General features: G+C 40.8%; 1 protein-coding gene and 1 pseudogene across 6 annotated transcripts in view; both read left to right on the top strand.

Annotated features, from left to right (window-relative positions):
• The window catches only part of LOC122669510 (F-box protein PP2-B10-like), a 45,520-nt gene that overhangs the window by 15,585 nt on the left and 6,247 nt on the right, over positions 1-23,688 (top strand). For 2 of the 6 annotated variants that reach the window (XM_043866291.1, XM_043866284.1), the window contains one exon: positions 6,216-6,398. The exons of 2 other annotated variants lie outside the window; for them this stretch is intronic. In XM_043866291.1, the coding sequence (XP_043722226.1) occupies positions 6,216-6,398 (183 nt within the window). Of the gene's footprint in view, positions 1-4,269; positions 4,579-5,994; positions 6,114-6,215; positions 6,399-23,688 lie in introns of those variants that run through there. 2 more of the 6 variants (XM_043866285.1, XM_043866287.1) reach the window with 2 other exon arrangements.
• Positions 13,742-15,030, top strand: LOC122669513 (annotated as a pseudogene).

Consider the following 23,688-nt stretch of genomic DNA (forward strand, 5'->3'; position numbering starts at 1 on the left):
TGGAGCTTGCATGGTGTCGCTCACTGACTTTCAGTTTTTTTTGTTTCTTCACCAGCTTGGTATTGTTGGACGTCTGACTGCCAAGTGTCAATATTTCCACTGAACTGTCGCACTACACACTTTAGAGAATTGGAGAAGATTAAAATTCTTTTTCCCTTTCTTTTCCTATATCTTTTTTTTATGGGTACATTACAGATCACCCCTTAGTTTTCAATCGAAACTCAAATCACCTTCTAGTTTTTAAAAAAACTTAAATCACCCTTTGGTTTAGACCTCAATATAACAAATTAATCCCTACAGTTAGTTTTATGTTGTTAAGTGATGATGTCAGTTCAATAAATTTAAATCCTTAAACTACCCTTGGTCAGTGTAAAGTTACTATTTTACCCTTGAATCTAAAAACCTCAAATTCATCTTCCTCACATGACCTGGAACTCGCACGAAGAGGAGCTCACGGCGGAGGTCATTAACGGAGTGGTCACGGCGAGGAGCTAGAGGGACGTGGAGAGGAGCTCACGACGGAGGTCGCGTGGTCCAAGATCCTGGCTTATATGCTTCGTATCAAGATTTAGAAACTGTAGATTATCAATTCATCATTATTGGATTCAGATCTTACTGATTTTGGTTTTTTTTACCCATGTTTTGATTTTAGGGTTTTATTGGTTGATGGATTTGTAAACCGAAGGTTTCTTTCCCCAATTTTTTAGATGGATTTGTAAACTGAAGGTTTCTTTCTCCAATTTTTCAGATGGATTTGTAAACCGAATGTTTCTTTCCCCAAAATTTCAGATGGATTTGTAAATCGAATGTTTCTTTCCCCAATTTTTCAGATGGATTTGTCAACCAAAGGTTTCTTTCACCAAGCTTGTGCGTAGGTTAGTATGTCAAAGCTTTGATCTGGATGTGTTTGGATTGGTAAAAATCGTTTCTTGATTTTGTTTTATTAATTCTGTTGATGCAGAGATAGGGATCCCAATTGGAGCTCTAGAAGCAAGTGAAGGGCCAGGTAATTTTTTCTAGTTGTTTATTTTTTGTTGTTTTTAATATTCTTCTGCAAGTATTGGAAACTGGGTTATGCTTTGGATCCACAAATTTACCGTGGTAATCTCTGGATATGTTTTCCTCCTTCATGACTGGTGAAGGAGAAGTAGATCAGCTTAACTCTGTTTTGGGAATTTAAATTGAAAATCTCTTTGGGTGTAACATTCACAGGAGGAAAAATTACAAGGGAGCCAGCAGGGTCTCCATCATCAACAACAAAAACAAAAAATGGTGCTGGACAAGATGGAAGAGGGGAAGAGGAGAAGAAGACATGGACTTACCGTAGAATGAAATCAATTTTTATTTGTTTTATTGTTTAAATCTAAAGGGGATAAATATGTCATTTCATTTTTTGATTTGATTTAAGTTAATACTGTTACTTTAGAGAGGGACAGTTGAATATTTTAAAAACCAGGTGATCTGAGTTTCGATTGAAAACCAAGGGGTGATCTATAATTTACCTTTTTTTTATTGAATCTCTCTTTGAAAATGTTTTGAACGGAGGAGTTGCAGGAAGTAATTACACGGCAAGGTTGTGGACACCCTAATTTAACCAGTTTTCCATTCAATCTATCTGGCGAAGACATACGAACAGTTCAGCCCCGAAGCTGCAACGCAAAGTATACCAATGATTATAGGATTTTAGGTGCTTGTTGATCTCTAATAAAAGCAATTAGAATGAATCATTAAAATGGCTGATCATTTCCTTCTACTGATTAGGTGCAGTGTCAATGCGGAAAAGAAAGTTTTAATTAAAGATTTTTTGAAGCTTCATGATGAGCTGTGGTGCGTTTCATGCCCATGCTCGCCAGGAGGTTTCGAGTTCGAGTCTCCTAGCTGGTGCCTTACCCCTGCCCAAGTCACTCCCCCCCTATATATATATATATAAGCTCTCAATCCCAAAAAAAAGTTTTAATTAAAGATTTTGTGAAGCCACTATATATATATATATATATATATATATATATATATATATATATATATATATATATAAGCTCTCAATCCCCAAAAAAAGTTTTAATTAAAGATTTTGTGAAGCCACTAGTTCGATTGTTCGAAGGGATGGATGAATGTATTAATTTGTGATTAGCTGCTGATGAGGCATAAAACATCCCACCGATCAGAAGCGGCCACATGGCCGAGCCGAGGTCATGCCAAGAATCGAATCGAGCTAAGCGGAAGACCAGGCCGACCCGATCTGGATAAACCCTACTGCTTGGCCGAGCTCGTCAGACACATCCAAGTCAACCAGACGCTGAGCCTAACATGTACGGGTCCGACGAGGCCGACCTAGTAGGCCGAGCTTTACTGTCGATCTTTGGCCGCACTGCACGGCAGATCAGTACTCACCCAAAAATCCCCATCACAGCTGAGCTGCACGCCCACTGACCCCATGGTCCGGGCCTATGCGGGTCGGCCTCGATTGGAGCACCATAGCGCGGCAAAGTCCACACAACTAATGATGACCTTCGGGCCATGCAAGCCGAGGCCGAGCTTCTACGTCGAGCTCTCCACGAAGGCTACCCTAGCGCCCCACCGGAGATCACGGTGCCACGTAAGCACCACCCGAGAATCATGGGATAAGAATCGAGTCACAATCTCATCACGATACCGAATCACACTCCCATTAGGACTCTTACCATACTAGGACTCCTCCAACCGCCTCATCTCCCTCTATAAATATTAAGGTATGGAGCTCTATTGCTCATCTCACTTTTTACTAGCTGTTACGTTGTTACGCTGGTGATCTAACTTGAGCACCAGAGAGTCCTAGGCCGGAGCCACACCAACTCTCTTGTACTCATCACTTGGTCCTTGCAGGCTCATCCATGGGCGAACCAAGCATCGGAGATTTCCATACGCAATAGATGCCATGCTTTTCTTCTTTTATATGTTAGCATACTCAAACATTTCAATTTCATACAAACCAGTTCCATTTATGAGGTAAGACAATGTTGATTTCAGAATTTTTATCCTCTCAAGAACGTTCCACCATCTAGTGCATCGGACGGTACATCTAACTTGTGCACCTAAAAAATTCAATGCACAAGTGAGGTGCACCGTCCGATACACTTTAAAGGCGCACTAGACAGTGCATCGCACTTAAGAGGATAAAAATTCGTTGATTTCAACCCTTTTTAGATTTTTTTCAGTCTTCAACTCGTGTTAAACAAAAGACCTAAGATGAAGAATCAAAAGTAACTCAAGTAATTTTGAATAAAATTGGAGCATAGCCCACTTCAGCTCATTAGTGAAATAGAATTGTTGTACAAACCAAACAAAATGAGGAAAAGATACACGCCCAATGTAGGGATGGCAAAGCCAAACTAAATCTGTCAAACCAAATCGATCCAATACTTTATTGGGTCGGCTTCATTTGGGATAATATAGAATTGGCTGAAAACTAAATCGCACCGGACTGCACTTTACCTACCGAAAACCACACCATACATGGAAAATCTGATCGACATCAAACCCAACCGAAAAGAAATTGAAGCCCACCAAAAAAAAACCATAACAACCTTGTTTTTTTTATATACAATTACGTATAGGAGAGGAGATTTTTGTCTGACTATGTAGCTCATGCATCAATGTGGGGCTAATGAGAGTGAACATAAGGGCATATTTGAAATAAATTGAATGCAAATAAAACAAAAATCAATTGAAATAGAAACTTTCCTTATTGATTTGGTTTCAGATTCATTCATTTTCAGTCGATCAGCTCCATACCAATTTAGCTCAATCAAAACCGGATCAAATCTTATGTTTTTTTTTTTTTTTTGTTAAAACCTTATAGACTACACTATTGTCCCATGCCCAACGTGGTGTCATGTCATAAACTCATTGACTTTTGACAACAAAGTTTAATCAGATTTGCCGTTAACAGAGGAGTCGAATTGTTAAGAGTTACCCTCAAAAAAAAAAAAATTTGTTAATAGAGAGAGAGGAGGCCCTGTAATGTGCACACTCGATGACCATTGGCCAGAGCCCACAAGGACGTGACAGTCAGTCAACTAAGGCAGTGGAAGTCAGTGGACGGCATTTATTCATGAATTTTCGTTGAAATTGCTAAATCACGAAACAACGAATAAAGAACCTTTTCTTATCAAAAAAAAAAAAAAAAAAACGAATAAAGAAACTTAGCGAGGGAGCTTTCCTTTTATTTCAGAGGAACCAATAACCAAGACCAAGAGAGTGACCGAGACAGATTGCGAAGAGCAAGAAGAAGACGAAGAAGAAGAAAGGATCGCAATGCAGCAATGGATTACCTTCGATCTGCAATCCCTCCCCGAAGGTTGTATTTCGAACATTCTATCCCTCACATCTCCTCCAGATGCGTGCAGGTCGTCGGTTGTTTCTTCGGGTTTTCGATCGGCGGCCAATTCTGACTCAGTGTGGGAGAAATTCTTACCCTCCGATATCCACCAGATCCTCTCCTCATCAGTTTCTCCGTCGTCTCTGTCCAATTTCTCGTCTAAGAAGGAGCTCTTTCTCCATCTCTGCGATAATCCTCTTCCCCTCGACAACGGCTCCAAGGTAAAACCACATCATCATACTCAACAATTCCTCGTTCAATGAGTTGAATAGCTAGTAGCGATAACTCTACACCTGTTTCTAGCTCTCGCACGATCCCTTATACATTGCAATCTGTCTGACATAGTATAGATGTAGACAATATTAATCAGGAAAGACCAGAAGAGAACACTACCTCATCACGTGCGGTGGGTGGCCCTGCATCAAACACGAGTTCAGATCTGTTATCCACATGGGGACGGGTGGGGACAGATTTGAACCATCCATGGGTTGTGTGACCCGCCTCTAAGGTGAAGGACCCATGCCTTATGGAGGGGTCAGAGCTGTCCCCACCTGTCCCCATGTGGGTAGCTGATCCGGAGTCATTAAACACAGGGCAATGAAAAATGGCGGCTACACTCCCGGGATCTCCCTCTTTCCATGGGGTGGAAAGGCAATTTGTGGCTCTGTGTCTAAAAGGCCACACGAAATGACAGCTGCGATCCCAAGGATTTTTGCTTTTCCACAAAGACGTGGTGGTCATTTTGTGCAACCATGTGTGTAAGGGTTGCGTGCCAAACGTGAGTAGATAGTGTTCTTTCTCGCACATTAACCCTTGAAATATAGTTTAAGGTGGAAACCACCCATAGTCCTTACAATAGTGAATTTCAGGCTTGGCAAACCCAATCTAGCTCGTCGGATTAAAGCCCGAGCCCGTTTACTAAACATGTTGGATTTGAGCTCGACATGTTTAGTAATTGGGCGGTCCCGGTGTGGGGTCCTAGCCTATGGGGCAATTGACCGATTCCAGGTCCGACCTAGCCTGACTCTTTACCTTATAAACTTCCCCTCCCTTTCTTTCTCCGAATCTCCCCCATGTGGTTGTGTCTGATCTAGTCTTCTATCAAATTCTGTGTTTCAATTTCAGAATTTATAGATTAATTACAATTACTAGGACTATTTGATTTTGATAGATTGGTGATGTTTATTTCAATTCTATCCACAAGAATACTCAATTGAAAATTTTCTCTAATTTGTCTTCTATTTCAGATTCTATTGAGCACTCGATAGAGTCTACTTCGAGTAGGATTTCCTTTTCAAGTTTCATTGTTGAATTCGATTTCTTGTCATTACTCGTCTGATTTGTTTGAAATTGATATCACAACATTATTTATTTTAGATATATAATTCTAATGCACTGGTTAAAGCCCGTTTAGATTTAAATAGGCTCATAGTCTGATTCTTCATTGTTTAACACCCGAGTATAACCTGTCTGAACTCGACCAAGCCCGTCCAGACCCGACCCAATTATATAAACAGACAGACGGTCACAACGCAGGCTTTAAGCACTGTGAGACCCAACCGAACCTGACTGGTTGACACCCTAAGTCCTCCCATACTCACCGTGGTTGGCACTCGCCACTGCTTGTTTTATTGCAGACTTTCACATTGGAGAAACGCAGCGGGAAGAAATGTTATATGATTGGAGCAAAAGAGCTTTCCATTATCTGGGGTGATGCGCCAAGGTATTGGGAATGGAGACCCGACCCTGATTCCAGGTCTCTCTCTATCTCTCAAAACTCATGGCCTTCCTCAATTCGTATGTGTTGAGTTCTCTTTTAAGTGTTTCATGAATCATGATTTATCTCTGGCTGATACAGGTTTTCAGAGGTGGCCAAGCTCTTGAGGGTGTGTTGGCTAGAAATCCGTGGCAAGATGGAGACACGACTGCTCTCTCCAAACACAATGTACGGAGCTTACATAGTGCTCAAGTTCACGGACAAAGCATACGGATTTGAGGATCTGCTTGCAGAAGTTTCAGTCAAATTGGCCAGTGGTGATGGTTCTGAAGAGAGAGAAGTACTGAAGTCTGTATATTTAGATCCTGAGCAGCAGCTTGAAGGAGAGGAGGGACAAGGACCCATTAAAAGAGGGGATGGGTGGATGGAGATAGAGATGGGTGAGTTCTTCAATGAAAGAGATGAAAGAGATGAAGATGGGGAGGTGTTGATGAGTCTGAAGCAGGTCAAGATTCTTAACTGGAAGTCTGGTCTCATCATACAAGGCATTGAGCTCAGGCCTAAAGAGAACCAGTGAATTGATATGAGCTTGTTTGATTGATTTGGTCTTACTTTTCTGATGGTGTTTAGATGGCATTTTCCCCCATTTTAGGGATACAGAGTCTGTCTTGATTGTAACCTCTAATTCACAAGAGTATGTGCCTACCTTACATATACTATTATCATTTTAGCCTTTAAATTCATAGCGATTTCTTCCCCAATTTTTTCCTACATCTATTTCTTCTTAAATCTCTCTCTGAAACTGTTTTGAACGGAGGAGTTGCAGGAAGTAGCTACAGGGGAAGGTTGTGGGGAGCTATTCTCTCATGGATGGAGATGGACACCCTAATTTAACCAGTTTTCCATCTAATCTGTCCAGCGAAGACATACTATCAGTTCATCCTAGAGGCTGCAGCGCAAAGTATACTAATGATTTTAGGGTTTTAGCTACTTGGTATTACCAATCCTCGGAGGGGATACTTTAGGAATCGCACTTGAATCAAAAAGACTTTCGTCATCTTATTGTCACCTCTTATCCCATTGAGCCTGGAGGCACACAGCGCGAAAGAGACCAAATGCAATGCAATGGTGCACTTAAGCCAACAGGCATGAAGGAAGGCCAATTGTTGTGTAAGTGATGATCTCTGAAAATGCAATTATGTTGAATCATTCATCCATAAACCCGAAATAGTTGCAACCGATTAAAAAGTGTTTTGAACCATCTTCTTCATCACGGAAGATTGAATGAATGTTTTTTTTTTTCTTGAATCCAATAAAAAAAATGGCTGATCCTTTCCTGCTACGATTAGGTTCAGCCCCAGCCGAAAAAATGGGGAAAAGAAAGTTTTGATCAAACATTTTTTGAAGCCACTAGTTGGAAGGAATCACATTTCAGGCTAGATTTGGTATGATTTTCATTTCAATTTTGTATTGATTTTATGAAATAGTCAACAAATAGATTTTTTTGTTAAAAAATTGAAATTATTTTGATTATATTAATATGAAATATTTCTAGAATAAAAAAATTCATTTGGTAATTCAATTTCTAAGTATATATTCGCTATATTTTTTTACGAAAGGGTGGTGGTGGTGGGGGTGGGGGTAGCGTGGAAGTGGTGGCAGTGATAGGGTATTGGTGGTGGCGGTGGTGGGGTAGTGGTGAAAGTGTGAGACCATTACGAGAAGAAGAAGAAGGTTGTTGTTTTATTTTTAGGTTTTTTTCAAATGCCTCCCTCAAATTATCCAAACGTACAAATGCCACCCTAAATTTTTACTAAATCTAATGCACCCCTACTTTCGTAACCGTTTGGGACGTTATGTTTTAACGTTTGGCATTTTTTGAACATGGTTAGAATATTTTGTTGGGTGAAACGACAAAAATGCCCTTATTTGGTTTTTTAAAAAAAACCTGAAAGTCATCCCCCCCAAATCTGCAATCTTTCCCTTAAGCGGCTTCCAGTTACAAGTTGCTCTGGTAATCTGGTTACTCTTCAGCTTTATTACTGGTTTTCCGGTGAGTCGTGCTGTGGAGTCTCTGTTATCAGTGATTCGTTTTCAAGAGTTGGATTCTTGTGAACTCTTAGTCCTATTGATGAAGCAAAGAGAGCTCCGTTGATCGAAGTTCCTGCTAATTGATAGCCTGACGGAAGAAATTATCTATTCTTTTTCTGTGAGAAACTTGAGATCAGATCGAACAATCATGTATGTCTTAAGTGCTGGTTAGAGGATCTCGAAGTGATGTTAGGTTGGAGCACCTATGAGGTGGGAACTTTATTTGTTTTATCTATCTTTAATTTTCATTCTATATATATATATATATATATTTTTTGATAAACAGAGACAATAATATTAATTATTGGAGAGAAATGTCAGACAAATACATAGTTTTCTTAGTTGATCTGGCTTTGATGGCCAAATCATTAGTAAGCTGAATAAAACATCTTTGTTGTTTAGATATACAGAAATTAGGAAAAGAAATTAAAAGGTTTTTTATGTCCCACAAAATGGTAAAGATCTCCCACGGCCATTGCATTGTGTTCAGAGTGAGCCATTGGATCAAATCCGTACAGTCAGTCCAGACGTTGAGCATGGTGTTGCGTTCTGCTCCTATCTGCTGGCTGAAGACCGATTACTAGTCCTTTTGCTTCTACTTCCTGACCTTAGCCTGCATGACCAAAACCAGAGCAAGAACATAAAAACTGTTTGTTGAGAAATATGATTGCTGCCCATCCTGCATCCCCCCCCTGTTTCTTTTTAATTACTACCATCGCAAATTATAGTCAATGAATCAGGGGAGGTAAGGTCAAGGATATCATTGATAGTGGGAGTAGCCTGAGAGGGGTTAGGGTGAAGAGTAAGGTCGTTCATGGGTGCATTGAAAAGCTTTAGCTCAACAATCCATCGTTGGATATTCTTAATGATGGAATCAGGATTTGGGTTGGACTGAGAGGCCCAACAGCGATTCCTTTCAGACCGAAGGAAGTAATTCGTGATAGAGAAGTTGGACAGAACAAGTTTTAGATCGAACGATGGCCAAGGGGGTGTGGTATGGAAGGAGTGGAAGAGTTAAATGAAAGAGTTTGTCATTAGGCTTTCAGTGCGTAAGCCCAATGGTCCAGCAGACCAGATATGTCTGGAGAAATCACAGAGAAGAGGAGGTGACAAGGTGTTTCAGTTTGTGATTTACAAAACAGACAATGATCTGAGATGGGTAGGAACTGTGCTAAGGCTGATCTTGTCCCTAATCCATTCCAGAGTATTTTCCATAGGAAAAGTTTGAATTTTGTATGGATCTTGAGTGTCCAAATTAGTTTCCAGATTGGTTTAAAAGGATCCACAGGAGATGCCTCATCCAAAATACGAGCTGCCACTTTTGTAGTGAGTTCCCCTGTTTTGGTAAAAGGGCACATTCTATATTGCTTTGTAGTTTTAGGTTCAATGGCTTCTGAGGCCACCATAGTTTTCTTTTGATTCTTGCTTTGATTGTGCCTTATTTTAGTCTGGAATTGGAAGAAAATAAAAAAAAAAATTTTGCGATTATTATATACTTGTTTTAACGAAAATAGCTTACATGTGAAGCAGTATTTTAATTGCCGATCTCCTGGTCATTGAGTAAAATGTTCTCAAACTATCGGTTTGAGCATGTTGTACTGATGCATACTCAAGCTAATAAAGCCAAAGAGAAGGAACCCAATAAAAACCTGTGATGAGAGAATCAGATTCAGTCGCGTGAAGTCCTTAACACCTGCAACTCATCTTCCCCAAATGTTGGACAAGTGTGTGTCCATCAAATCCGGTTCAGTCCGGTTCAACCCGGTTCACCTTTGTATTGAACATTTATATATTTTAGTTTAATATTGTTACATGTGATATAAACTTTTTGAGCATTATGTGTCCATAAGTTATACTTAAAATGGTAATCACGACTAGGGTTTGGGCTGGGCACCCTTATCATATGGTCGTCGCATTGGGTATGCCTAGACATGTGATGTCAGGGTAGGAATGCGAGTGCTCACATGTTTGATGTGTGCATTGGCGAAGAATCTACTTTGTCGATTCCCTCATGTATTACTGCCAGATGTAGGAAGGATAGACATGTGTCACCGACACCCTGTACCTAAGGGAACCATGTCACTGCAAAGTGTGATCGCATTCTTTGGTTCATCAATGACTGAGACTCAAGTGAGTCAAAGCCGGTGTTCTGGGAATGCGTGAACACTTTGTGAGTGAAGGAGTTATCCAACACGGTCACCATTGCCCGATTGGGGAACACCAAGATAGAGACTGTCTGTGCATGGTCGGATCAGAATCTGGATCCAGTACCGTTTTGGGAATGGTTTTGCAAAATTTATTTTACATAAAATGATACATTATTTATAGTTATTTCAAATAAAGTGTTTTATCGAGTTTTGCGGGACCCAATCGGATGCACAGACGCTCTTACATGGACATGTACTATGGATTGGGGTTTGGCAGTACATGTGTACATGCCCTAGATTCCATAATGATGGTGTTGATTAGTGGGGGGGGTTGTATATGATAAATTGTTATCATATAGGGAGTTATTTGGAATTTGCTAATTTAATTGACTCTTTATTTAATTAATGGATTTGATGCTAATTGTAATTATCCATTAATAATTAAATAAAGAATCTAATTAATACTTTCCCTATTAGATTCTGCTTCTTCACCTGTGTAGCACTTTGAGTTTAAACAGAACTGCCAGACTGAGAGAGAGAGAGTCAGACTCTCACTAGGGCTCTATTAAACCTATCTAGAATTTAATTAAACCCTATTATTATAAATAGGGGACCATAAAACGCAGAAGAAGAGGCTCTCCACGTTTTTGGAGCAGACATTCTCTCTCCTACGTTTTTTGTTTCTCTCTCTCCCTCTTGTGATCTCTCTTCTTCTTCTTGCTTCTCTCACCTGTGTTTGAGAGTTAGGGTTTGTGAAACCCTAGATCTGTGTTGAGGAGTTTGAGGGCATCTGGGATTGGCGTGTAGAACCTTGGTAGCACCATTGGAGGTTCAGATCTGTTTGCTTGGAGCGCTCATTGGAGGAAGAACTACTGTCTATTGGAGGAGCAACACTTGAGGCTCACCAGGTTAGCAATTCTTTATTAATTCCTTCTGTTCATTGATTATTAATATTTATGGGATGCGAAAGAAACTCGAATCGATTATTTTCCGCTACGCATTCGAGTATGGGATGGATCCCTCTTGCCATGTGATGGACTAGAGACGAGTTTCTCCGTCCCTATTGTGATAATTAATTTTATGGAATGCAATAGGGAAGGAGAAACCCTAATAGGGATGCACCAGGGTTCCCGTGGGCGACAATGGAAAACCCTAAAATTAAAATGGGGCACCCATGGGACACCATGGGCTAACCCAGGGCGTGTAAAACCCTAAAGATAAATATCTTGGTCTTCCTAGGGAACCATGGTTTGACCCCTGGACCGTTGTTTGGCCAACACCAAATCGTTTAGGGTTTGAAAAAATGAGAAAAATTACAGAGATTTGGGGAAGATGAGTTGCAGGTTTTTTTCTTTTTATCTTTCTTTCTTTTGTTTTTCAAGGTAAGGGCATTTTTGTCACTTTATCCTATCAAAGGCAGAATGGTCTAATCATGTTCAAAAAATGTCAGACGTTAGAACATTACGTCCCAGACTAACTGGGAGGACTAGAGTGTTACATAGTTTAGAAAGTATGGGTGCATTTGAAATTAGTGAAAGTTCAAGGGGCATTTGTATATTTGGACAATTTGAGGGGGGCATTTGAAGAAAACCCTTTTTTTTTTTAAATGAAGATACTACTTTGCCCACCAATGCCCACCAAATTAGCCATGTGCTCATTAAAAAGCAAGAGTTAAATAAGATTTCAGAATTTCTATTTCTTTGAAATAAGGTGTAAAAATCAGACCAAACAATTTTCATAGAAATCACCCCCTAAAATTGAAATAGTAATCATAATAAATCAAACCTCAATTTCATATAGACCAGTTCCATTTATGAAGTAAGAGAACGTTGATTTCAGAATTTTTATTGGGAAAATTACATGATTAGCTACTTTTGGGTTTTCATTTACAAAACTGTCCACCCTATGTTTGAGTAAACAAAAATAGACAAAAACAAGTTTAGTTTTACAAAACTAGACAAAAACAAGTTTAGTTTTACAAAACTAGACAAAACAGTGGCTCTCCTTCCTTCCTCGGCAGTTTCCCTCTGAATAAATCTCTTCTTTTTTTCCTTTGTTACTTGGGGTAGCAGAGAATGGCGGTGGCTGGGACAGGGGTAGGGTTGCAGGTAACGGAGGATGCCTGGGCGAGAAGGCAATGACAGGGGTAAAAATGTCTAAAAAAGTAAGTGTGGGAGGGAGAGACACTATTTTGTCCAGTTTTGTAAACCTTAACTTGTTTTTGTCTAGTTTTGTTAACGCAAACATAGGGTGGACAGTTTTGTCAATGAAAACCCAAAAATAGCTAATCATGTAATTTTTTCATTTTTATTCTCTCAAGTGTGGTGCACTGTCTAGTTCATCTTTAAAGTGCATCGCACAATACACCTCATTTGTGCACCTTTAAAAATTGCACAAGTGAGGTGCACTTTCCGATGCGCTTTAAATGTGTTACTGCACCGTACTTGAGAAGATGAAAATCCTTTTAACCCTTTTTAGAATTTTTTTTCAGCATTAAACTCGTGTTAAACAAAAGACCCAAGCCAAAGTATCAAAAGTAACTCAAGTAATTTTGAATAAAATCGGAGCCCAGCCCAGCCTAGTCTAGTCCACTTCAGCTCATTAGTGAAATAGAATTATTGTACAAATCAAACAAAATGGGGAAAATATATACGCCCTATGAGAGGTGGCAAAGCTATCTGAATCGGTCAAACCAAATCAATCCAATACTTTATTGGGTCGGCTTTGTTTGGGATATTTTGGAATTGGTTGTAAACCAAACCGCACCGGATTGCACCGTACCAATCAAAAGCAACACCAGACATGGAAAATTAGACCGAAATCGAATCCAACCAATAAGAAACTGATGTCCACCCAAAAAAGCCATAACAACCATGTTTTTTTTAAATAATTATGTATAGGAGAAGAGATTGTTGCCTGGCTATATAGCTCCTACACTAATGTGACGATTAATGAGAGTGCATACAAGGGCATATTCAAAATAAATTGAATGCAAACAAAGTGGAAACCAATTGAAATTGAACCTTTCTTTATTGATTTGGTTTTGGATTCACCCCATTCTCAGCCCCAAACCGATTTAACTCGTTCAAAACCGGACCAAATCTTTGTTGTTGTTGTTGTTGTTTTTTTTAAACAAAAAACCTAATCGACTACACCCTTATCCAATGCCAACGTGGTGTTATGTCATAAACTCGTTGACTTTTGACAACAAAGTTTAATCACATTTGCGGTTACTAGAGAGGCCCTGTGTAATGTGAACACGAATTTAGTCACGAATTTTGAATATGTAGAGGACGGCATTATTCACACTGCCAGTGAGTCAGGCAACTGAGGCAGTGGAGGGGTGGACGGCATTTATTCACGAATTTTTGTTAAAATTGCTGAAATTCACCAAACAATGAAGAAAGAACGAAGCTTTCCTTTTATTTGAGAGGAACCAAGACCAAGAGAGTGACCGAGACAGATTGCGAAGAGTAAGAAGAAGAAGAGGAAGGAAAAAGGATCGAAATGGAGCAAGGAAGTACCTTCGATCTGCAATCCCTCCCCGAAGGTTGTATTTCGAACATTCTATCCCTCACATCTCCTCCAGATGCGTACAGGTCGTCGGTTGTTTCTTCTGTTCTTCGATCGGCGGCAAATTCTGACTCAGTGTGGGATAAGTTTTTACCCTCCGATATCCACCAGTTCCTCTCTTCATCGGTTTCTCCGTCGTCTTTGCCAAATTTCTCGTCTAAGAAGGAGTTTTTTCTCTATCTCTGCGATAATCCCCTTCTCATTGATAACGGCTCCAAGGTAAAACCACATCATCATACTCAACAATTCCTCGTTCGTTCAATTAGTTTAATAGTACAATTTGGATCTTTTACTGCCGAGCTGTTGCCGTGTTACGCAGACATAGCAAGGCGTGAAATGATACTGTACAGACACAGCAAGGCGTGAAATGACTGCCATAGTCTCGTGCTTACCGCGGTGCTTGTTTTATTGCAGACTTTCGCATTGGAGAAATGCAGTGGGAAGAAGTGTTATATGATTGGAGCTAAACAGCTTTCCATTGCCTGGGGCGATACCCCATGGTATTGGAAATGGCCAGCCCTCCCTGAATCCAGGTCTCTCTCTCTCTCTCATAACTCATGGCATTCTTCAATGTATGTGTGGGTTATCCCAAGGGTTTCATGAATGAACCATGATTCAATTCAGCTCTTTCTTGTTACAGGTTTTCAGAGGTGGCTGAACTCTTGTTCGTGTGTTGGCTAGAAATCCGTGGCAAGATGGAGACACGACTGCTCTCTCCAAACACAATGTACGGAGCTTACATGGTGCTCAAGTTCACGGACGACGCATACTGATTCGAAGATCTGTTTGGAGAAGTTTCAGTCAAATTGACCAGCTGTGGTGCTGCTGGTGCTGAAGAGGGAGAAGTACTGAAGTCTGTTTATTTAGATCCTGCGCAGCTTGGACGACAGGAGGGACAATTAGGACCTAATGAGAGAAGGGATGGATGGATGGAGATAGAGATGGGTGAGTTTTTCAATGGAACAGGTGAGGATGGGGAGGTGGAGATGAGGCTCATGGAGGTCAAGGTTCTTAATGCGAAATCTGGTCTCATCATCCAAGGCATTGAGCTCAGGCTCAGGCCCAAAGAAAACCAATAAATCGATATGAGCATGTTTGATTGATTTGGTTTTACTTTTCTGATGGTGTTTAGATGGCATTTTCCCACATTTTTGGGATATAATTCACAATGCCCTTACTTTTAATTCAAAGCGATTCTTCTCCTTCTTTTCCTACATCCCTTTCTTGTTGAAGCTCCCTTTGAAACTGTTTCAAACGGTGGAATTACAAGAAGTACCTACACGAGAAGGTTGTGGGGAGCTATTCTCTCTTGCCTACCCTGACCCACCCTGGTCTGCCCTGAGCCTGAACAGGATCTAGGCTGGATTTGTCAACCCTGAGGGCCGGTTAAGGTTGAAATTTCCAGGCCTAAAGTCATGGTCGGCTGGGCCAGGGTTGAGGCCTTAGCTAAGCCCAGCCCAGCCCAGCTTTGTATTAGGTTAAGCTTTACAATTTATTGATTACATTTTTCAAATTTTGTTTAGTATGTAATTTTCTATTGTTTACCCAAAAATAAAAAGGCTAATTATCTATTGAACAGAAGTATTTAAAATTTTAAGATTAGGCTAAGTTTTTTAACTTAAAGAAAAGTCTAATAATCAATTGAGTATGAAACAAATCAATACCCAATCACATATGAGACTGGTCAATCAGAGCCAACCAGACCCTATAAAAAATTAGAGTCAATCAGGGCCAACCCGGCCCGATCAAGGTTAATCAGAGTCGGTCCGAGCTGGGCTGAGATATCTCAGCCTGACCAAGGGCCGGATTAGGCTAGGGTTTTAAACAACTCGACCTGTTTTATCCTTAGTTTCCATTTCCAAAGATGTCAGTAGCAAGCACCCAGCTTTGGAAGTATGAACACGGACAAATGTTCTCTAGCCCGGATGTCCTTCTCTGTGGCATGTAAGACAATTTGGCCTATTTCTATTCCTTGGCTCCTTGATCTTTGTAATAGGGACTCTTCATGCCTTCAATAAAATTTCTCTTTACCAAAAAAGTTTTAAAAAAAATAGACAAATGTGATGTATAATGATTTCTTCACACGACAAGGGGGCTCTACCCTTCTCACTTGTTTAAAAATTGAGCCTTTCCCCTACCTTCAATCAATTCTTTACCAAGACCCATTGACGTATACATCAAATGGATCGATAAGTGCAAATGTGCCACTGACTTTGAAGATTGAAGACAATGAAGCTTTGTGGTTGAGTTGAACAATTTCTTCCTGCCTTTAAAAGAGTTCGCGCAGTTCAAATTTCTATTTAGACATGTAGACTGGATCATTGCTCGGCCAACACCCATATCATATCATCCCATGTCTCGCGACTAGAGAGAGAGAGAGAGATTAGGGTTTGCTTCTAATAAGGCAAAAGTAAAAAAGAAAAAACATAGGTGCTGGAGGTGGTGATCTTTCTCCAACTCAAAGTCCTTATATCTCTCCCAACTGCCCTTGTCTGGCCCTTCTAAGGCTCTCCTTGGTATAATTTCTTCTTTTTTTTTAATGAGAAAGAGGAAAATATTCTATTAAAAAGTCAAAAAAGTATGTACATCGTACAAGAAACACCTTAAAGGGGAATTAGTTTTGATGGTAGCCAAAATATGGGAACGTAGAGCAACAGTCCATTGATTGTGTTAGAAGGAGATTGGGGTAATAGTAAAATTAGCGGTAAGTTCTGCTAATTCTAGAAAAGGAGAGAGCAGTGTCCAAGGTACAGGTAGTTGGGAATCAGGGTGCAAAAAGTCAGTAAGGGTAGAGTTAGATATCCATATCTCTGTTGGATTGATTCCATTCCTGAGCGCATGTTTCCATCCCTGCAAGAGTCCTGTTAGCTCAGCCTCCCTTGGGTTGGATGAACTCGAAAGTCCTGCAGACATTAAAACACTGTCACCATCTAACAAAAAGCAATACCCCCAGCCGGTTAGGCCCATGGACGATTCAGAAAGGCCTGCGCAGCACAGAATAGGGAATTGTATATTGTTATTAGGCAGCAGGTTATAATTGGAGATGCAATTTATATTTTGAGGGGGAGGGGATGTGAGTGCAGTCATCGGGGGGGTTATGTGCAAATAACACAACCAACGATTAACATTAGATAAGACTAGAAAAGGGATGGCCCCCATGATTTCTTCACCTTATTATGAGAAATTGAAATTACTTTTCATATGAAATAGTGAAATAATTGAGGATTTTTTTTTTTTTTAGATGAAAGTGTAATCACACAAACCACACACCAATCCCAAAAGGTCAACCGACTTTTGGGACCGTGGAATGGAGGATATACACAACACATGCCACACTCACACATCTGATGTGGGATTAAACCCACACCTTTTTCATTTTTTTTTTTGATGAAAGTGTAATCACACAAACCACATACCAAGCCCAAAAGGTTAGCCGACTTTTGGGAAATAATTGAAGACTTGTTTCAAGCAATTTTGCATTCCACTTTAATGAGCAAGTTGTGACAGCAGCTCAAAACATGGTTTGTCACACCCCCCTCCCTGAACCACGGGAAATGCAACCGGAGCATACAACTACGCTCTCCAACCACCAGAATCACTGATGCAGTACCCAAGACTTACTCATTCACAACGACAGATAATAGGTAAAAAAAAAGAAAGGATTAATATTAATAACATCAGAGTTAGCAGAAGCTAGGTGATAGCATATAAAATATCATCTATTCAAGTTTACCCCTTCAAGTACAATTCGTTCTAATCAGGACCTATGTATTACCTACTATATAAATAATACATCTATCATGAAAGGAATCAAAAGAATACACCTATAATTCAAAATGAATAATCAAGTGCATCAAAAGATGGCCACCGGCCATAAGTCACTGTCCCGCCAAGGAACACACATCGCAGCAACACTCTGGTCCATGCTCCACGATCTCCGGAGCCCACCAATCAACGTAACCAGCCTCAGGAGTCTCGTACTCTGTGCCACTCTGCTCGAATGTACCTGCATCAACTAAAAATATGTTTCCTCGAGGAGTGAGCTCCAATCGAGCCCAATGAGTGGCTAAGCCACACAAACATACACAATAATAATAATGAATGGGGTTGATTGCAAACCATACATGATGGACGGATACCAAGGTGTCCCATACCACCAAGGTAGACCGTACATCACATACAATTTACAATCATGCTACATGAATGAATGATGATGTATAGTTTTATTGTTATCCACCTAACACACAACTAAGTCAGGTATAGTACTATAGCAACACCTTAGGTAGCATCCCGACATCGGTACCATAAACGGATGGTATACCGGCGATGACAAACCCGAGTCGCTGCTGAAGCTCGTCACGGTCTCCACCAAGAGATATACGCAAACCCCCAAGTCAAATCCCGTCCTGGCGTTCGGCCCAAAATACGGTTGGCGCCCGAACTTCCCGGGTGGGTATACCCGAATAACGGTCGGAACCCACGGATTTGACCGACACCTAACCCCCTGTCGGTAAGGGTCATAGTCTGGGTAAACATTTATCCTAGCCTGACATTCACCTATTGTATGAGTGAGGACGCATGTGCATAAGCCAGAGGCCGAGTCCATAGATACCGAAATACGGTCGGCCGGCTATCCTCTCGCCCCTCTAGCCCATAAGCGTATACAAGTACGAGATGTGAATACCGAAGGTAGTCGGTCGGTCACCATCCCGTTTCCACCTAATGCAATGGACAATTCTAATGCAATTTCAAGTACGGTAATCTCAAGCCCAGCACCCACCGGCACTTGGATCCCGCTTCCGAAGCCCTAGATCTACATGCCATGAGTGAGTCCATATTATGGAATCCCCAGGTCCAGCACCAACCGGCACCCGAGTCCCATAACTAAATCCAACACCATTCGCACCATAGTGCAGTAAAATAAATAATATCGCAAGACAAGAATGTAAAGTCCTATCAACATCTAAACATTTATATCGTCCTATATCTTACTAATAATTATATATTATAGCACACATGCATGAATGACATTCGCAAGACACGACACACAAACATTCCATAAATTAAGACGTTTGCTTAACTCACTCACCTTGATTCTCAGTCAATCGTCAGTACGGAGCTCTTCAAATCGGCGTTCGATGCCAAGTACACTGTCCCACGTACTAATACGCCCCCGAGCCGGGTCAGTCAACCTAAAGAGAGTGTACAACGTGGGGAGAGATTAGTGCCTTAGGGCTAGAAGAGTTGGGCCCCATAAGTTATCAAACAAGGCTAAAATAGGGGACCGGCACATACAGCAAGGCTATATCATGTGCTTGTCCATGTGCCTGTCCATGTGCCTGTCCCTCTCGGACTTTCCCACCGGCAGATCTAGGTTCTCAGGGACGGGCACTTGCATGTGCCTGTCCATGTGCCTGTCCCTCTCGGACCTCCCACCGCAGATCTTTCTCGGGGACTGCACTTGCATGTGCTCGTCCATGTGCCTGTCCCTCTCGGACTTCCCACCGCAGATCTACTTTCTCGGGACAGGCACTTGCATGTACTGTCCATGTGCCGTCTTCTTTGTTCATACCATTCCGAGAATGGTTTTGCAGCCCCAAAGTCTTGGGCTAAAATGGGGTATTCTTAGGGGTTTTTAGGGGTCTCTTTGGCCATGAGAACAACTCCAACCAAGGTGCCATAGCATACACCCAACATGGGTTTGTAAACCCCATGATCGATTAGGTTTTCTTCCATTAAAATACATATGGAAAGAAAACTCATGGGTTTGGGTATTGGGGTTTTGAAAGGGTCTTTAATCAATGTTATTTAACACCCCTCAAACCCACACATCTACGGTCTTCCATGAGGGTTGGTAAAACCCATAAATGGAGGTAAATCCCCAACTTAGGGTTCATAAATGGAGAAGGGTGAATGGGCTTAAGGTAGGGTTAGGTGCTTCATAGTTAAACATCAAGGATTTGCCATTAATGGCTCTTCTAATTGAGTAGATGGAGCACTCAAGGTGTGCTCAACCAATTCAAACCCTAGGTAATAGAATTAGGAAAAGAGAGATGGAGAGAGAGAGAGAGAGAGAGAGAGAGAGAGAGAGAGAGAGACTCACCAAGGGTTGATGATGATAGCTTGTGCTCCACCATACTTCTCCCTTCTCCTTCCTTCTTCCTCTTCTTCTTTCTTCTTCTTTCTTCTTCTTCTTTCTTCTTCTCTTTCTTCTTCTTTCTTTTTCTCCTCTCCTCTCCACGATTTAGGATTGAAATGTGAGGTGAATAGTAGTTTTGGGTCTTTAATAACCCATCTAGGCATTAGGTCTTGTTTGGTTAGTCTCAAGTCCTTAGGTCCATTTGTTTAGGAGCTTATTTGGTTAGGTATAAGCCCAAGGTCTAGTTTAAGTCATTGGGCCATTGGATCCACTTGGGCCCATGGCCCATGGCCCATGTCCTAAGTTCTAGTTACAATTAGAAAGAGACTAAGCTCCTAAGCCCAAGCCCATTCTAGTTCTTATGCTTATTAATGGTCATGCATAGGCATGAATTATTCGGATAGTGACTTACTCCCAATCATCGCTAAGTGGATAAGGGCGATTCAGGTGCGGGCCCCGCGGATCCCTATCATAAGGGAATTCCAAGAATATGCTTTCGTGGACGATTTTCCCCCTTTCTCTCGACGGTGGATCTTTCCTCGAGGACTTCCCTGTTTGTGGTCGACAATCTCGTGTGATGGCTTGAGTGTTATGACCCACGATTCACGAGCGTACTCCACTCTTGGTTCTACACAAAAGGTTTAAACCAGACCGGTGGTCAAATCGCGTTTCAAACCGGGTTTTGGGCACGGATTTAACATCCTCCCCACCTTATAAGAATTTCGTCCTCGAAATTGAGACGTACCTAGGTATCTGCATAGGTGAGGATACTTCGACCGCACTTCGCCTTCTCATTAACAAGATGCCCCTTTAATCAATGAGATTACTCTGCATCGGTAGGTTGGACTTCCTTAATCTTCTCGCCAATGAGGGTTGTCTTGTCAGGCGAAAAATAACATAGTAGCATCATCAATTAACACTTCCAACCCCATTCTTTTGGCTTCCTCTATAAGTGCTCATTGATTGTTAAAGTCGGCAAGGAAGGGTTTGTGATTTCCTACTAAGTGCATCTGCCACCAGATTGGCTTTGCTTAAATGGTATTGGATAGTACCGGATAGAGGGGTTAAAACTGTGCTCAACTTCTGCTCCAGGACTGCTTAGTTATTTAGCTTAACCTAAGTTGTATTGATTTGTCCTCTAATAGTATCCACCTTACACAATGGTATAAATCAATTCCGATTTAGTTAATATAAAGTCCAGTGTATATAAGGACCCAGTGAAAATCAAACTACGAGCTTATACTTCTAGAAATAGAGAGATGCAACTATTTCCATATACTTCGTCCGATTCTGTACTCCAAAAATTTTGGGTTGAATGACACAAGGTGTACTACTTTGCTTACACGGTTGTTCCTATGAGGACTTTCACTTCCGATCCTCCACTACCTAACTCAGCTTTAGAATGAATTGGAATATTGATGGAATCCCTACTATTCACTCCCAATAACGGAGGGGACATTCAGGGACCCATTACTCCACTCATATCTATTGTTGAGCAAAGTTTTGTCGAATCCTTCAGTTCCAGTTCCTTTTAGTTCTTGACTGCACTTGGCTACACTAACACCCGATATAATACTGTTCATCAACTTAAATTGCTAGATCTATCATTCTCTTCCAACTACATGATATAATCCATACGTCCTAGCATCCGTCCTAAATTATCCTTTCTAGATATCCATCGGTTCGTGGGTGTATAGACATATCGAGATTCAACTACGTGCCTATATATATATATATATATATATATATATATATATATATATATATATATTTTTTCACCGTCCCTTCAGAATCTAGACACAAATCTTGGGTTTCCTACTGGACAAGGTCCCTGAACGTATCAGGCCCATACACCAAGCCAATCCCAGCATTCCCGGTAGATTTACCACCAAGTCCTAAAAATGGCTCTCCTGAGAGACATGTGGGGCCATAGGCTTACCTAAGGGTACTTAGGACCAATACTCAAAATTTCTAGGTGGTTCCCAAAGAAAGCCCGGGCCAGTCACTAAGGCCACGAGAAAAATGAAAGATAATTTCCCCTAATCATTAGCTTACGTAACAAGTCTGCGGAAAGTCTCTCACCGACGACTAGCTTACGCAAGTTGGAATTACAACTAACGACCGTGGGTGACTAAATTGAGTCGTAAACTCTAAAATCAATAATGCGTGCACAGGTGATAGGTATAGACATAAGGTACACTCCTGCGCTGATGATGACTCTGCCTCATCTGCGGGCATGTTGAATACACTCCCCTGGGGTTGCATGGGACCGATGGCCTGCAGGTTTGGCACATACACGGGCTTACTGTACGAGCAAGTCTTGGACATATGCCCCCGCTTGTTGCAGTCGTAGCAACGAATGCCCAGGTGATGAGTTTGAGGTGTTTGTGAAAAGGCTCAGGTGAGCTTTTCTTTTGTATAAATTAGCTATTTGCTAATCCATCTCAATGTGTAAGCTTCTTCCCGTTCCTATACCTGCTTATGGTATGATTCACTATTCAAAATGTTATTCGTAATGTTCCTAACCACAATTTTTTCTTCTTTTTATTTTTTATTTTTTATTTATTTATTTATTTATTTTTATAGACCAAGGGCCCCAATTTTTTATTGGTATTGGTGTATCTTGAAGTCGTTGGGCTTATGCAACAGCAATCCTATAATGTATAAATTTTCCTAATATATACAATAGCTCTTTATGGTTAGGCTAATCCCAGTTATCATTATATTTTACATCATTGTCCATGACTTTACCCTCATAAACCTTAGTATATATCCTTTTTCTTTTTCTTTTTTTTTGTAACTCCTAGGGTTTAGTATGTAGTTTCTCATCTTTTCTTCATTTCTAAACTGGTTTATGTTCTATAGAAGTCTCCTACCTTTATTTGTATTATCAAAGCATTGTTCTATCAGCAAAATTTATATATTCTCCGTTGTTGTACTGATTCTTGTTTATGGTTAAGGCTTTTAATATTTAACCCTAATTTAGAGTAAATCGGGTCGTGTGAACACCGAGTTAGTCCATGAGGTAGAGCATCACGCTCTGATACCAAGCTGTCACACCCCCCTCCCTGAACCACGGGAAATGCAACCGGAGCATACAACTACGCTCTCCAACCACCAGAATCACTGATGCAGTACCCAAGACTTACTCATTCACAACGACAGATAATAGGTAAAAAAAAAGAAAGGATTAATATTAATAACATCAGAGTTAGCAGAAGCTAGGTGATAGCATATAAAATATCATCTATTCAAGTTTACCCCTTCAAGTACAATTCGTTCTAATCAGGACCTATGTATTACCTACTATATAAATAATACATCTATCATGAAAGGAATCAAAAGAATACACCTATAATTCAAAATGAATAATCAAGTGCATCAAAAGATGGCCACCGGCCATAAGTCACTGTCCCGCCAAGGAACACACATCGCAGACAACACTCGGTCCATGCTCCACGATCTCCGGAGCCCACCAATCAACGTAACCAGCCTCAGGAGTCTCGTACTCTGTGCCACTCTGCTCGAATGTACCTGCATCAACTAAAAATATGTTTCCTCGAGGAGTGAGCTCCAACTGAGCCCAATGAGTGGCTAAGCCACACAAACATACACAATAATAATAATGAATGGGGTTGACTGCAAACCATACATGATGGACGGA

The sequence above is a fragment of the Telopea speciosissima genome, chromosome 7 (assembly GCF_018873765.1).
Source record: "Telopea speciosissima isolate NSW1024214 ecotype Mountain lineage chromosome 7, Tspe_v1, whole genome shotgun sequence".
Taxonomy (NCBI): domain Eukaryota; kingdom Viridiplantae; phylum Streptophyta; class Magnoliopsida; order Proteales; family Proteaceae; genus Telopea; species Telopea speciosissima.